General features: G+C 39.0%; 1 protein-coding gene and 1 non-coding gene across 5 annotated transcripts in view; both read left to right on the top strand.

Moving 5' to 3' along the window:
• Positions 1–15,942, top strand: part of RPAP2 (RNA polymerase II associated protein 2) — a 64,980-nt gene that overhangs the window by 36,241 nt on the left and 12,797 nt on the right. The window contains exon 12 of one of the 4 annotated variants that reach the window (XM_030574155.1): positions 3,747–3,805. The exons of the other annotated variants lie outside the window; for them this stretch is intronic. Within the exon in view, the coding sequence (XP_030430015.1) occupies positions 3,747–3,805 (59 nt within the window). The remainder of the gene's footprint in view (positions 1–3,746; positions 3,806–15,942) is intronic. 4 annotated transcript variants of the gene reach the window in all.
• Positions 9,449–9,564, top strand: LOC115656985. Its single transcript, XR_004001853.1, has one exon. It is a non-coding gene; the product is annotated as a U5 spliceosomal RNA (small nuclear RNA).

The following is a 15,942-nucleotide window of genomic DNA, read 5'->3' as shown; positions in this document are numbered from 1 at the left end:
ACTGTTGAATAAACTTGTGTTTTGAGATAGAAAAATTCTCATTTTGCAGCCATAACTTATTCAGACACATTCGGACTGGGATATTTAATTAAATATCCCCAATCTGCATTTAAACATACTTAAACATTTAAAATGTCTAGACTCCTACATCATTTTAGTTTGCATGTGGTGAGATCTGGTCTTCAGCAGTTTTTTTTCTTAATCATAAGCCTGATTTTACATACTCCTTTTCAACATAATTCTGAAGTCATAAACAACACAAACTATAGTCAATATATCAAGTAACTTTCCCCATTTTTATTCTCCAAATTAGTGTACAGGTTTAAAGTTAAATAAAGGCAAACTGTAAAAGTTTCAGTTTTCTAAAACAGGCAGTTCTTTTCACAAACTCATATTAAACATTTAACATTAGTTCACCTTTTAAGAAATCACTGGTGGTTTCACACAGTGTCAGACTCTGCTGTTCAGTAGGGTTAAAACCATCAAGCAATCTTTGTGTATGTCTTTCAGCTTGAATTACAAGATTGCAAAAATCTTATTGCATAAACTGTTTATTACCGCACTGCTGCTTCTTCTTTTGGGCTTCCTGGGTCACTGGCGCCTGTTGGACAGAGAAGTACTTACCAGACATTCACAGGTCAAGAAGTGTTGTGGGCCAACCTCATAGCGTCCCCAGTACTGCACTTACTTTCTTTGATATTACTTCAGTCTGACACATTATTCTGGCTTTACTGTCCCAAGGAAGGCTATACCAGTAGGCATTAGAGTAGGCTTCAGCGAGCCCTACATCTGTGTCACCCAGCCAGATACTGCTCAAATGATTCATTAAATCAGAACACAGAAAGTAACTTTACTTGAATGCCTTGTTATAAATTTTTTATCAGCTGTAAGAACAAATCTTTTGTCATTTTTACTGTACACTCTTATGGTTGAATTGGTAATTTGTGAAACAGATCTTATGAATTTTTCAGGCAGTGAAATGACTATTTTGTTCACAAGTAAAATGTGTGTCTTTGGTCCTCTGCTACACAAAGTGTTAATAATGAGCTATAAATGTTTACAAACCTAACTGCAGTTTTACAGTTGCTTTAAAATGTAGCCAAGCAAAAGATGCAGTAGTAGCGGGCAGTCTTTTCTACAAAGCCACAGGCTCAGAATAGCAGCTGTCTTACTTCTGCCCAGATAAAGGCTTCAGAATTGGGCCACAAAATAGCGGCGACTAGAGAATATTCTTAATCTTATTTCAGTGAAAGCAAAGATAAAACTTCCATTGGCTTCAGTGGAAGCCAGAATGGGCACCAGGTTTGTTACAGAAGGGGTGGTCTTTGGTTTTTCAACAATTGCCCAATTACCTCTTCCTGTGGAGACACGAGTGCAGAGAGGGGAGGAGAACTTGAGGGTTCCCTTGAAGAATTTCCTCCCATTTCCTCTGTCTGGAGGGAGAGTATTGATTCGCTTCTGGAAAGAAAAGGGAGTTCAGCCTTCAGAACCATGGCTTTTTGGAGATCCACGTGGAACTCTGGGAAATCTAGTGGAGGCCAGGAACATCCAGATGGAGGTCCTATACATCTGCTCCTCCACTCCCAACCTGGCTCCCTGGTAGTGCTGTTCCTCAGGCTGCTCCTGCTCCTGAAGAGGAATTCCATATCCTGGAGGGGCTCTACAAAAAAGCTTTAGGCTGGATTAACTCTCCTGAAGATTCCATGGGGTCTAGAGCAGGATGATGCTTGTCAACAGCAGACTGATGATCACCATGGACTCCCACAAAGAGCTTTCTATGGGATCTAGGTCAAAAGATGTCTGAAACCACTTTCACTTGCCTCTTTGACAGAGAGAGATATGGAGGGCCTCTTCTGCATGTGCAAGTGTCGACAGGGCATGATCTGGCCCCAGGGACAGGTGGTGGCTGTGTTATTCCTAGAGCCAAACAAAAGGGTAACATAAGCAACAGTTTGAAAAGAAGCTAATTGCACATCTCCCCAGCCTGACTGAAAGGTGATATGATGGAAGCTCCTAATGTACGAATAACCTGAGGGATCAGAGGGGATAAGAACATGGGCTAGAATGAAGGAGTGAACAATGGGATTTGAGGCTACACATCATAATAATCCATCTGTTTCATTTTCCAATTCAAGGAGACATGACAAAGAAGTCACCTCTCTCTGATTTGAGGACCTAAGGTGTTTTGTTTTTTAAAAAGGTAGCAACTGTCCGGCGTCGCTTGCACCCCTCTCCTTAGGCACAGATACCATGATTCATCACTTTCTTGTCACATATGAGTGTCATGTGCTGGAGAATGATATTGAGAAAACTTCCCAGTGCATTTTCATAGTACCCTGGATACTTTTGTGTCTGTGAACTCCCTGCTTTGCTGCTGGCCAAGGTTACTATTACCGTTAGTGATGTCTCAAATTTAGCAGGATGTGATTACTGCTTAATAGTTTGTATTACCATGGCACAAAAATTTCCTTCATTTCCTTAGCAAGGTGTGTGTGTAATACATAGGTTTTCTTTATGTATAAAATATAGGCTATTAAGGTAGTAGAACTACCTGTCCAGAGAACATCCAGATTAACACAGTCCAAATGATCATGATATCAAAAATGAATGTCCATTCTGAGCCCTTAATGAAAATCTAACCTGAGACATTTCCATCTATCTGTTCAATACATTGTCATTTGTCATATACTGTGCTTTCCTAGACTGCCCTTTGACATCCAGTGAAGAGGCTTACCCAGATATTCTTGAATACTGCAGCTAAGCCTGGCATGGAGCGGGAACAACTTTAAAATGATGCACAGACCAAATGCTTTATTTGCTTGCTAATTAGTTTTGTAAGTTCAGTGGTGGTGGTTTACAGTCACTCCTTTTAGGAATGTTTTAGAGTTTAAATTTGATATTATAGTAATATCTGTTTATATAATGCAGTATAAAACAAAGTACTGGAAGATATAGCTTTTCCCCAAAGATCTTTGCTTGATATCAAATGAAGCAGATAAATTTATATATACACAGTATTTAAAGAAAGAGGAAATCAAAAGGTAGGGAAGATTGTATACCCCTGATACAGTCTAATGGAAAAGCTTTCAAGATATTCTCAAGAAATGTCTGCTTTCATTTTATCTATCTGAACTGGCTGGTTCCAGTGAACTGTGGTCAGTTTCATCTGCAAAGTCCATGCAACAGTTTTTCTCTCTAAAAGCTTGAGAGCATTTCAAAACGTCCTGGGATTAGTGGGTAAGCATTAGGACTCAGTATTTAAACAAACTCAAAATGACCATGATCACTAAACAAAAGCCTACGTTAGACATGTGCATCCACTTTAGGTAAATGTGTCATGTGGAGATGTACTCTAGAGGTTTAGTCTCAGAGATGACAATGCAGGGGCTGAAGAATCTGGATACAAGTGCTTGTTTTTACTTCACAGACAATATTTATAACATACTTATTGCTCAATAGAAAAGGCATAAAGAAATCTCTCTAAATCATTTCAAGAGGAATTTGCTTTTTCAGAAATTTCTGTTGCATGTGTTTATGCTAAATGTTGCATTCTTGATATGTGAGAATTAAATAGGCCTATACTGACTAAAAATATATTGGATGTGAGTTTACTCTGCAAAGTAACAATGTAATAATGTCACTCTTACTTCACAGTTCTGCTTCCCTTCTGTCATGTCTATGTAGTCAGTTATGTCTATTTAGTTTAATAACTAAAAGAAGCTTTTATTCCTGTTACCCTAACAGAGACAACACACCTTAGAGCAAGTCAGCTGGATGCTATTTTGGCTAACAATTCTGTTGATAGGTGAGCCATATTTCAGCTGTAAAATCTGCCTTCATTACACATAGAACACAAGCTGAATATTTTTCTAACCCCAAAATGAGTTTGCAGTACCAGCAGTTAGAAAAATCTTCATTTTTACTTGTAAAATGAGCCCATATGGTCTGGAGCAGTGATACTCAAACTTAGGTTTGGGAGCTCAAGTGGCTCTTTAATGCATCTTTGCAGCACGTGATATTAAAACACTCTGTGATTTAGTTACTAACCAGTCAGGATGCTTTTACTGTGTTGTTAACCAATTGTAGAATACTTCGTCAGTCATTTTGCTGTAAGAATGGCAGGGAGATAGATAGTAAATGAAACAATGAATTCATGCTTCTGTGGCTCTTTTGGGTAATGTTGATCGCTAATTTGGCTTCTGAATCACTGAGGTCTGAGTATCACTGATCTGGAGTTCATGACAGTTATGGATCCACAATGCCATCTTTACGGAGTCATTTTTTGAGTCACATTCCACTTTATAATTTAAAATGCAGAGTCCAACTTTCCGCCAAGTTACATTAAGCAAGATTATACTTTCTTCCATTTTTCTCATATTTTTGATTGATAGATCATGAATATTCAGAAATGGTTTGAAGCAAATAGGATGAAATTCAATAAGGACAGATGCAAAGTACTCCACTTAGGAAGGAACAATCGGTTGCACACATACAAAGTGGGGAATCACTGCCTAGGAAGGAGTACTGTGGAAAGGATCTGGGGGTCATAGTGGACCACAAGCTAAATATGAGTCAACAGTGTAACACTGTTGCAAAAAAAAGCAAACATCATTCTGGGATGTATTAGCAGCAATAGAGTTGTAAGGAAGACATGAGAAGTAATTCTTCCACTCTACACTGTGCCGATAAGGCCTCAACTGGAGTATTGTGTCCCATTCTGGGCATTACATTTCAGGAAAATCCTGAGAAGAGCAACAAAAATGATTAAAGGCCTAGAAAACATGACCTGTGAAGGAAGATTGAAAAATTTGGGTTTGCTTAGTCTGAGAGGAGACATGATAATAGTTTCCAAGTACATAAAAGGTTGTTACAAGGAGGAAAGGGAAACATTGTTCTTTTTAACCACTGAAAATAAGACAAGAAGCAATGGGCTTAAATTGCTGCAAGGGAGGCTTAGGTATGACATCAGGAAAAACATCTTAACTGTTGGAGTGGTTAAGCACTGGAATAAATTGCCTAGGGAGGTTTTGGAGTCTCCATCATTGGAGATTTTTAAGAGCAGGTTGGACAAACACCTGTCAGGGATGGGCTAGATAATACTTAGTCCTGCCATGAGTGCAGGGGACTGCACTAGATGACTTCTTGAGGTCCCTTCCAAGTCCTATGATTCTATGAATGTTCAAGTGCAAATGAAGTTTTCTGCTAAACAGCAAGTTTAAGCACTTTTTTCTAAGCATACTCAATTGTGCTTAGTCAGCTTATTAGTATAAACCTAGTATTTACTGTATGATACTGTACTTCCTCCTAGCACCATTCAGAAGTTAATTAGGAAATGTATGCAGTACAGTAATTTTGTAATTGCCTAGCACAGTCACCACCTGCACATGTTACTGAGTATGAAAAAGTTCACCACTACTTTAAAACTAAATTACAGTCTTTAGGCTTATCATTAATAGGGAGCACCAACATATAATGCTTCCCAGCATCCCTTGTTGCACAGGATGAGCATTCACTGTCTTGCATACCTGCCACATCTACTGCCCAATGTAGGAGGAGACTGGGGTGATAGCCTCCTTTCAGGTGTCTTGCACCTGTGAAGTTATGTGGGAAGAGTTCATGTGTTTCTGTTTATATATGTATAGTACTGTAAGAAGTGCCATCAGTCTCAGTTTTGAAGGGTGTGGGCATTGTACGCAAAGAAATGGAGTGTTTTCTAGTCCTTGGCCCTGTGAATGGCCAGGCACAGTCTGGCCCTTACTTTGCCCTCCTCCTTGCCTACCCTTAAAAAACCCAAAATACCAGTAAGATAAGAATTCTAGATAGGAGGAAAATACACAAGTCAATAGAAATACTGGGATTTTTTCCATTGATAAACACGTTTTGGAGCTTCTGGAGGGAGTAACCTCATGGAAACTTAATTTATTTAGTTCATTCCCTGCTTTCCCCCCACATACTCCCTTTTATTTTGAATCCAGAAGCCACAAATACAGCTGGGAAGCGATAGTGCTTCCCCCACCACCTCATTTCTGCCCTTTGTATGAATAAGATGTAGCTCTGATTTTCACACCAACTCTAGCCCATGCCCTCTCCTAAGGACAGCACACACATTATGGAAGGTAGTTTTGTCATATTGACTTTTGTCTGTTGGGGAAATGTCACTTTGAATCTCATGCCACAGTTGGACCCTGCACACATAGATGAAAAGCCATCCAGCCTTACTTATAAAATACATAGGAGTTAATAGTTCAGAAACTTTAACTTTTAATTATTGAAAATATATTTGATTTGATTAATTATGAGCATCTACTTTTTAGTTTACTTTCCTTCTCCTTGCACCACACACACATTAGTGTGCATAATAGCCCAAGAATAAATCAAAAAGTTTGCTTCTGCAAGACTCAAAAGTCTTTCCTGCACCTTTGTAAAAAAATAAATAGTTGACCGTAGTCTGGGTGATTCTGAAGAAAAGCAAGATGTTGATGATGTTGCACGTAATACAGTATATTTAGTAGCTCAGTAGGGTTGTTAGCAACAGGATTTAGACATAAAGCCTTGGCATTGAAATTACTTTGGGTTCACCCACTGAGCAAACCTAATTGTAAAATATATCATCACAGAGTGAATTACAAAGTACTAGCTTTATTTGTAATGGAAACATCCCTTTGAAAATATACCTGCTTCCTTATTAATAGGTAATCTTTATACATTAAATGCAAACATTTTTATCATGAAACGTAAGCCATCTGTTAGACAAATAAACTTGTATCTTTTTCTTTTATCACAATCTTTTACATTCAAAGCTTTAATTTTATCTCAGTAAACTTTCTAAAGAATGGGCCAAATTCATTGGTGACATACCCTGTGCAGTCCCACTGACTCGTGAGATTTTCACAGGGTGTAAGTCTATGTTGAATTGTCTTGTTGTTTCTTGAGAGAATTCAGAAAGATTGTTGAAAGCCTGGTCTTCACAGACACATTGTACCTGCATAATTATTTCAGTTAGGGATGTGATTTTTTTTTATTTGGTTCTTAAATCAGGATAGTTGTACTGGTACAACCCTTAGAGGATTCAGTTAAACCTCTATAGCTGGAATAAGCTGTGCCGGTATAGCTATGTTGACGCTAGTGGGGTTGCATACTGCTATAGTTGAAGCAGTACAACTTTTGAGTGTAGAGAAGGCCTAAGATAACAGATAACTTTGGAAGACCTGCGTTACCAGTCCAGTCCTTATGGTTCTCTGTTACTGCTGGAGCTAAAACTCGGTATGATCTCAGGTACTTACTCCTGAGGGCATTCTGCGCCAAGAAATTAAAAAGTCTATGCACAATATTCTAAAATTCTGCAAGTTTTATTTGTCATTAAATAAATGCAGAGCCTCCAGCATGGCAGCGGGGAGCACAGGCCACTGGCTGCACAAAGATGTGTGGTCACCCTGCAGTTCACCTACCCTCCGGACAAGGACTCAGTGGTGAGGCTGCATCTGACCTTGACACAGTACAAGGCCTGGGCCTGCCCCAGAAACACCCTGGGGCCCTGCCCCTCTGCGCCAGGCGCTCCAGGTGTGGGGATGGCAGGCTCAACCAGGCAGGATTAAAGTGCGGAGGGACTCAGTTTGGGGATCCAGGTGTGAAATGAGAGGATTCTGTGTGGTACGATCTGGGTGTGGGCAGCTCTGTGAGGGGTCTAGATGTGGTGGGATCTGGATGCACAGAGGCTCATTGGGGGGCAGGTTCCAAATGCAGTGGCAATGAGACTCTGCAGGGGCTTCCAGGTGAAGATGGTTGGGGCTCAGCGGTGTGGGGGGCTCAGCAGGGGGGCCCGAGTGCTGGGGGAATGGAGCTTTGTAGAATGGAGGTCTTGGTGCAGCTATTTTGGGGTCAGTGGCATGGGAGTGTGGACCTGGGGGCTCAGGGTGGTACAGGGCAGTGGGGCTCTTCAGGGTGGCGGTTTGAGTGCAGGGAGCTCAGTGAGAGTGGTCGGTGCAGGGGTGGGGGTCCAGAGGCACAGAGTCTGAGTGAAGGGGGCTCCAGATGCAGGGGTTGAGGTTCAGTGGGATGGGGTTCGGGTACGGAGAGCTAGGGGGGTTCTGGGTGTACAGGGTGAGGCTTGGCAGGGGTGGGGTCTGGGTATGGGCGGTCCAAATGCACAGGACTTGGGCGGATGCGGGGAAGCAAAGAAATCTGCTGGAGACATGAATTTTGCGCATGCACAGTGTCGCAAAATTCCCCCAGGAGTAGGTACTAAGCTGGGGCTATCTAAAAGACCAACACTTAATCCTTCGGATTTTGGTTTGCTCTCTGTCTTAACAACAATTGAGAATCACAGATCTGATATAACAAACAGTGTTGCCATACCAATGTATGGGGACAGTAACAGGAGGACGAATCCTTCCATTTGTCTTGAATACAAAGAGCTGGAAAATCTCATGGTTTTTAAACAAAAAACAAAAAAAATCATGGCCTTGAAAAAAATGTAGCTTAAAATTCATCCAACAGATATGGCTGCTTGAAGGCCTGGAAGTGGTATAACTTAATGGTTAATGAGTGTGCAAAGATGTATAATTGTCAGTCTTCACTGTCCAAAGGTAGACTATAGAAATTATTAGGGGGTTAGGGAAAATAGTGCATAAAAAGCCAGTGGCTGCCCAAAGCACTGTCTGCACTAAAGTTCTCATCGTTGCTACCACCACGGGGGCTGTGGCAACATTAGCAGTGCAGGGGAATTTTTTTGAAAGAAAATTCCCTTTCAGAAGTCCAGGACTGGAATAGCAGGAATTTTGCAAACTGTGAAGTTTAATCAGAAAAATATTGATGTGCTTATCTTTCACATCCTTCTTTTAAATTTGGACATATTTAGTAGCAGCAAGTCTATTCCTGGCTTGTTGTCTCTTTACTCAGCTGCATTATTCCAGGTGTTTGGTTTGCATATTGGACTGAAAAGTAGACAATCAGATTATTGTGTTAGAAAGTTCTAAAACTAGATTATGATCAATTTTGTGGTAAATAGTTTCCATAGTAACTGAGTGCAGGTGGGTGCATTTATAAAGTATTGATGAGTTATTTACCTAGGTGGATTGAACTGTAGTTTTTCCACCTGTAACACACTGTATGTCTGAATCAATTTTTACCTGAGTTTTTCCATAGCATTAACAGAGAACTGACAAGCAGTTGCAAGGAGAGACTTTTACTATTCACTACTACATTCATTCATTTCTGATAGCTGTTTATGCAAGAAGTTTTTCATTTTATTTGTAAAATATACTTGGATTTATGTGAAAACCATTGATATATCTAAGTATCCAGAAGATCTGTTGCCCATTGAAGAAGAATGTGTGTTTTGCTTCACAGAGGATTGTAATTTTACAGAATATTTACAAGCCCTTGCTCCAAAAAGCTTCCATTCTAAGACCCTAGTCTTACCAAGACTTACACATGTGCTTAACTTTACGTATCTGAGTTTCGCTTCAGACTGTATAAATCTTTCGCCTTTTACTAAAGATTTCTGTGGAGAGGAACATTTATGAGTTTCTACCCAATTTTTTTTACATATCTGAGTAGACACAGTGACTTCTATGGGACAAACTCACACGTGTGTTTGCAGGATCAGGTTCTAACTCTACCCAACATAAGTTGAGAAATATGAAAAAACAGGACGGTATGATCAATGAGGGGATCAGTGTAAGGAGTTTAATAAAAATAGGACTTAAGGAGGGGTTGGATGGGAGGACATTTGATTCATAAGGAACTGATCTGAGAATGAGAGGTGGAATAAAAGGAGGGCCAAAGCCAAGAGAGAAGGAGAAAAAAGCAGTAGAGTATAAGACGTGAGAAGTATCTTTGATCTGTTGATCTGGTTAGCAGAGGGGACTGACATCAAATAAATGGAATCCTTTAAATTAGGTCTGACTTTGTGACATGTATCTGGGGGATGAGAGGACTACATTTCTGGGAAGCAATTGTATTTATAGCAAACAATTGATACTTATTTATTCTGGGGTTTAACTAACACATTACTTAATTATAAACCGACCAAGTGAAAATCTTTTGGAATAGCTCCCAAAATAAGTGTTATGGCTTTAAATGCCAAGAAATATTACAAGCATTGAGAGGTATATAATATTTATATTTACACTACTAATTACAACAAATGAGTTATCTAGGTGTTGTATCCTAATTTAGTTCTGATTAATAGATGACTATATTATGTTTCTAATACGAAACAGTGGACCATATCCTCCGGTCTGTCTGAGCTGTGCTTTGCATAGGACCTTGGAGAAGAAAGTAAAGATGGCTTTGAGCCCTCTTAATGCTTCCCTCAGCTTAGTGCCTGGCTGGAGACTGGTCTGGTCTACAGTGTGAGCTAGAGCAACTTCAGGGCTGCTCTGTCTTGCACCTGACTGCTCAAGAAGTTATTCTCAGTGTTGCCAATTCTTGAGACTTTTATGATAATATTTGGTATCTTAAAAGCATAGCTTCTGGAGTCATGTGATTTGGTGAGAATTGTAACTTTAAATTTAAAAAAATTGTGTCTAGCCCTTTTGGTCTGTAGAGAAAGTTTGAAAACATGAACGCTACAGGCTCGAAAACCAGCAGGCAAATAAATAGAACCCCCAAATTATTTTAAACATAATATTTAATCCAGTCTCATGGTTTGTTTTAATGTGTTGGGGTTGGCAGTTAGACCTGGGGATCACAGAGCGCAGGCCTTCTAATTACCCCAATGTCCTGGGCCAGGCCATGGTGAAACAAGAAAATTCCCAGCTACCTGGTTAAACTGGCTTCCCAGCTATTGTGCATCACTGGATCAGCATTAAGCAGCCAAGTATTATGGGTGAATTTGACCTGTTGTCCGTATCTGCTGAATATTCTGAAATCTGCATTTTTCCTAGAACAATTACTGTGAGAACTGAATTTGTTATACATATATAGCAAGGAAAATATTCAGAGGGAATGTTATACACAAGACTAGAGCTTCAGACCCTGTCTCTGAACTAAAGACAAATTAATGTTAGTATAGTAGATAACCTTCTGACAATACACAGGGAGCCGAGGTGTTATGTAGTAGCATATGTCATTTTTACAATTTACTTCTCAGAAGAGAATTGCATTTTAACATATCACGCTGTAGTATGGCAGAGGTGCATATGCTGTGAACACTAGCATATGCTTGTTCATTTAATGTTTCAAGTAAGTTTCACATCAGTTCATTTAATTTTATTAATGCTGATACACACACTGCAAATTCTCTTCTGGTACACCGCCGGTGCACAATATTAATGAGAATGTATGGTTGTAACTGAGGGTGAAATTTGACTCACTATATTTTTGTCTTTGGAAATTACAATGCAGTCCTAAAACATATCTTTCCTGTGTTTTTACATTTGACATTTTACTTTTTTTGCAAAATCCTTATTGAATAAATGATGCAAGAAAAGTAATAAATAATATCACATTTTGAGTATTAATATAAAAATCTCCAACATCTTTTTGTGACCTTCATTAACTTTCTTTCAGTGACTACGAGTTGCCATTCTGAGGAAGTTAATGGTATAAGGAAGTTCTAGATTTTTCCCCCTCTCTGACCTACACTCTTTTTGTGATCAATAATATTCCATTGATACAACATCATTGAAGTAATCTGGCTGGCTGTTATCTGTAACAACTGACAGCTGACAAGTGAAGCTTTGCAGAAAGAAAGACAGGTGTAGTCAGTACATCCTGCTATTCATGCTTACAGCTCTGTTCTTCATTAGTAAAAAAAAAATGTTAGTATTGACTACTATCAATACCTACCAATTTTTTTTTTAATCAGCTATTTTTGTAATTGGTCAGGTAACTATAGACCGACCCATGTTGTCCTAACACACCTCCTCTACATAGTCATATATAATGAGATACCGTGTAGTATACAGCTAAAAGAATTATGGAAAAGCATTTTCACATGTATTCACTTCAGCCTCCCAACAGTCTTGTGGGGAACGTAATATCACTATTTTGCATATGGAGAAATGAAGCACTGACTTGTAACTCAGAAAGTCTGTCTCACAGCTAAGAATAGAACTCCAATTCTATCGGCTAACCCCAGGACCATTCTTCTATATAACCATCACTTTTGTACTAAATGAGTTTTAAAGACATCTCATAAATAGTGTAGTGTATCAGGAGGCTTTCTTGTAAGCCATTGATAAATTAGTTGAAAATCTCTGGTTGGAATACAGATCACTGATTGAACAAGGCCAATAAAATCAATTGTTTTTTCAGTTTATTTTAAATTCTTCTATTACTAAGAGTATAAAGTGTATTATTGAGCAGATTATATACACTGATTATTGCGTTAAATTGTGTGTGGTTTTCCTTTCACCTTTAACTAAAGTCTTTTCCATTTATCTGTATGGTGGGTGAAAATCTGGCTCCCTTGAATTCAGTGGCAAAGGATTTTACCCTATCTGTTGAAGTGTGGGCACTTAAGAAATAAAAGTGACTATAAAGGGATTTTTATTTTTAAGGAAGAATATATATAATCAAAACATTTACTTGAGCAAGTCAGTGATTTCTGGAGGCTGCAGGTGAAGAAACTGACAGTAGTGGGAGCAGTGAACAAAGATAAGTTGTTTTTTTTTAATGAATCCCATCTCCTGCAATTGTTAGCATTCAAGCCATTGGTTTTGAATCAGTTTTTATATCCTTGATTTAAGGGTAGTGGACAAAAAAATTAAAAATATGAATAATTTAGCTTCTGTTGCCATCAAAGGGTTAAAATAATATGTAAGGCAACTATACTGGATTCTGTGAACAGGTCAGTACACAGTAACAAAATGTCAAATAATAGAATGCAGTCTACATTTTATATATCTACTCAATTTTCTTCTTTATAAGAAAGGGGCTTTAGATTGTACTTAAAACTAGACCAGACATAGCCTTTGTTCTTGCTTAAGAGGTTTCACTATTAAAACAGATGACAGAAATATTACGAAAACATAAAATGTTGGGTAATTCACCCAAGTTCTTATCCTTCACCCAAGTAAATGCTAGTGTCTCTTCTCCCTATTATAAAAGTGAATTTTGGGGATTCAAGAAAAGAGCTTTGAAATACTCCCTTTCCCTCGTCTCTTATAATCTAACCTAATAGGATAAAGCTTTAAATCTGGAACATTTTAAGGCCATAGATGCAAATAACATTAGTTCTGATCAAATTATTTAACTAGCAGCATTTCATAACATCAAAAATTTAATTCTGGAGGTCTCTTTAAACACTTCTACATGTTGATGTTTGTAAGTTAGATGTTTTCAATTCAAGATCATCCATCAAATATTAACGTGTACTAATGGAAAATCTTCACTCTAGAGGCAACCTCTTGCTTTTAACAAGGTTTTTTGGTATGTTTTGTTGAGCTTGTTTTAAAAACTTGAACAGAAGTTATAAGCATAGAATATTTTAAATCTTACCCATGACCATAACAGCTAAATAGAAGATCGAGGTAGAGTTAGTAATAATCGTTTAATACTTATGAGCCTGTGTAGTTGTCTGTAACACAGTATGATTGTGTAATCATTTAACTATCACACACAGGATTATATTTCATACCTGTCAACCTTTTTCATTAGGGTGAGTTGTAACTAACCCTACTCCATGCCTGTGCCTATCAACTTTCAGTACCATGTTAAAATAACTGTATCAAAGAAAAAATCAGTTTAGTGAACTTCTGGGATATATGGTAGAATTGTCCCAGTGGGCAGCCGATCAGCCTGATTGAGGATATCTGATATAAGAGAAACAGCCAATATTTAAACTAACCCAAGAGACTTGAAATATTGTATTGAATAAGAATTCAAGAACAAGCTATTCACTATAAAATTCATGTTTACTCAGTTTAAAATTCTTTTAATCTGTATTCGGCAACATCTGCGTTTAGGCCAGAATGCATAATTTCGAATTGGCAGAACACCACTCAGCAACATGGCAATTGCTGAATGAGTCTCCATTAAGCAGCAAATTTTTGTTGTTAATACTGTTGCAATTTAAGCTGTAGTCCATGCCATTCCTTGGGAGATGTCCTAACAAAGTATTTGTCTCAAGCACACATTGATCAAGTGGAGTATAATCTACTGGCAACTGATGTACGTTATTGCCTGAAGTTAAGCAAGGTAACAACTTCATTAGTTCTTTCCCATCTCAATATGTTTTGTGAGGAGAGTTCAAATGACCAGTGCCGCTTCGATTTTTATTTCACTCCCTCAGTTATGTCATGCATGTGGTTCAATCCCCTTCAAATAGGGAGTTGTGCAATATATAAAATTGTGGATATTTATTATTTGTGTGTGTGTTAAGGAGGTGTGACCCTAGGAAACTGAAGTTCTGACAGTGAGGATCTGATGGCATTTGCTATACTTCAGTTGTAGTACAGGCTGATGTTATTTGGGCTACCATATACTATTCTTCGTGTGCACTTCATTGCTGACCTGTGACACTCAGTGAGTTGCTTGATTTGTTTTAGTCCCATATTCCTCCTAAGTAGAAACTGACACGTTGTGCTAATTTAGATAGTCACTTGTTGTGGACAAATTTTTAATATGGAGAAGACCCTAAAATGTATTTTGACCTAATTAAAGTTTAATCTAAGATTTTATTTATAAAGGATTGATTCACTAAAAGATTATTCCATTCAACCTCTGAATAATAATATACCTCTACCCCACTATGACGTGACCCGATATAACATGGGTTTGCATACAGTGCAGTAGCACTGGGGCTCTGGCGGCACTTTAAAGGGTCTGGGACTCCGGCTGCTGCGGGGAGCCCGGAACTTTTTAAATCACCGCCAGAGCCCTGCTGCTGCTACCTGGGGCTGCAGCAGTGGGGCTCGGGCAGCATTTTAAAGGGCCCGGGGCTCCGGCTGCTGCGGGGTGCCCTGGGCCCTTTAAATCACCACTGCAGCCCTGCCACCGCTACCCCGATAAAACGGCGTTTCACCTATAACGCAGTAGGGATTTTTGGCTCCCCACGAATGCGTAATATAAAGGTAGAGGTGTGGTTTTATTACAGCAATAGGCTTATCAAAGCCTTAAAGTAAGAGTACTGCTTTACCACCTGTTTTGTTTGAAATAAATAATTATTAAAAGTACAAAAAAGTCCTTGTGAGCTTTTGTGAAAATTTATTAGTCTCTAAGGTGCCACAGGTACTCTTGTTCTTTTTGTGGATACAGACTAACACGGCTGCTACTCTGAAAAAAGTCCTTGTGTAGCGAGGGAATATAACTCTTGACAGTTGTACGTATTCATTCATTGAATAGGGCTTCACATATTTATATATGATGATTTATAAACACCATGTGATACAAACTAGTTTCTTATGCTGTGTTGCCACTGAACATGATTTGAAACTTAAAATAAGGTAATCCCTTATCTGAATGTGTTGTGTTTATTAACTAAATAGGGTGAGATTCTCTGGTGAGCCTCTAAAGAACTTGCAGTCCAGGACATAGTCGGGCTAAGTTGGCTTTAAATCACCTTTTGTACCCTCCAAATCCTAGGTTGTACTGGGGGTTGGAGTGGCCTCCAGTGTAACTTAGACCAGTGGTCTCCAAACTTTTTTGATCGCACACCCCTATCAGTAAAAAAAATTTTGAGCACGCACCCCCTGCCTCACTGATTCTACCATTTTTGCCAAAGAAAAAAAAAAAAAAAGCCACTCGGACTTCCGGCTAACGAAGCCCCCTACCCCCCAAAATGAGCTCTTCCTGCCACGCACCCCACTTTGGAGACCACTGACTTAGACAACCTTGAGTACATGGCTAATTTACAGCAGCCTTCTGGAGCTGCCCTGTGGGCTATATTGCTGCCCAGAATCTCTGCAGTGCTGAGTACTGTGGCCCCATCTGTAATCCTGTTACCACATGCCTCTTGTGCTAGGGCTTGCAATGGGTTCCTCAGGAGGCAGGCCT

Source organism: Gopherus evgoodei, chromosome 8 (genome assembly GCF_007399415.2).
Source record: "Gopherus evgoodei ecotype Sinaloan lineage chromosome 8, rGopEvg1_v1.p, whole genome shotgun sequence".
In the NCBI taxonomy this organism is placed as follows: domain Eukaryota; kingdom Metazoa; phylum Chordata; order Testudines; family Testudinidae; genus Gopherus; species Gopherus evgoodei.
The sequence above is the reverse complement of the archived record's forward strand: the minus strand, read 5'-3'. Positions and strand labels throughout refer to the sequence as shown.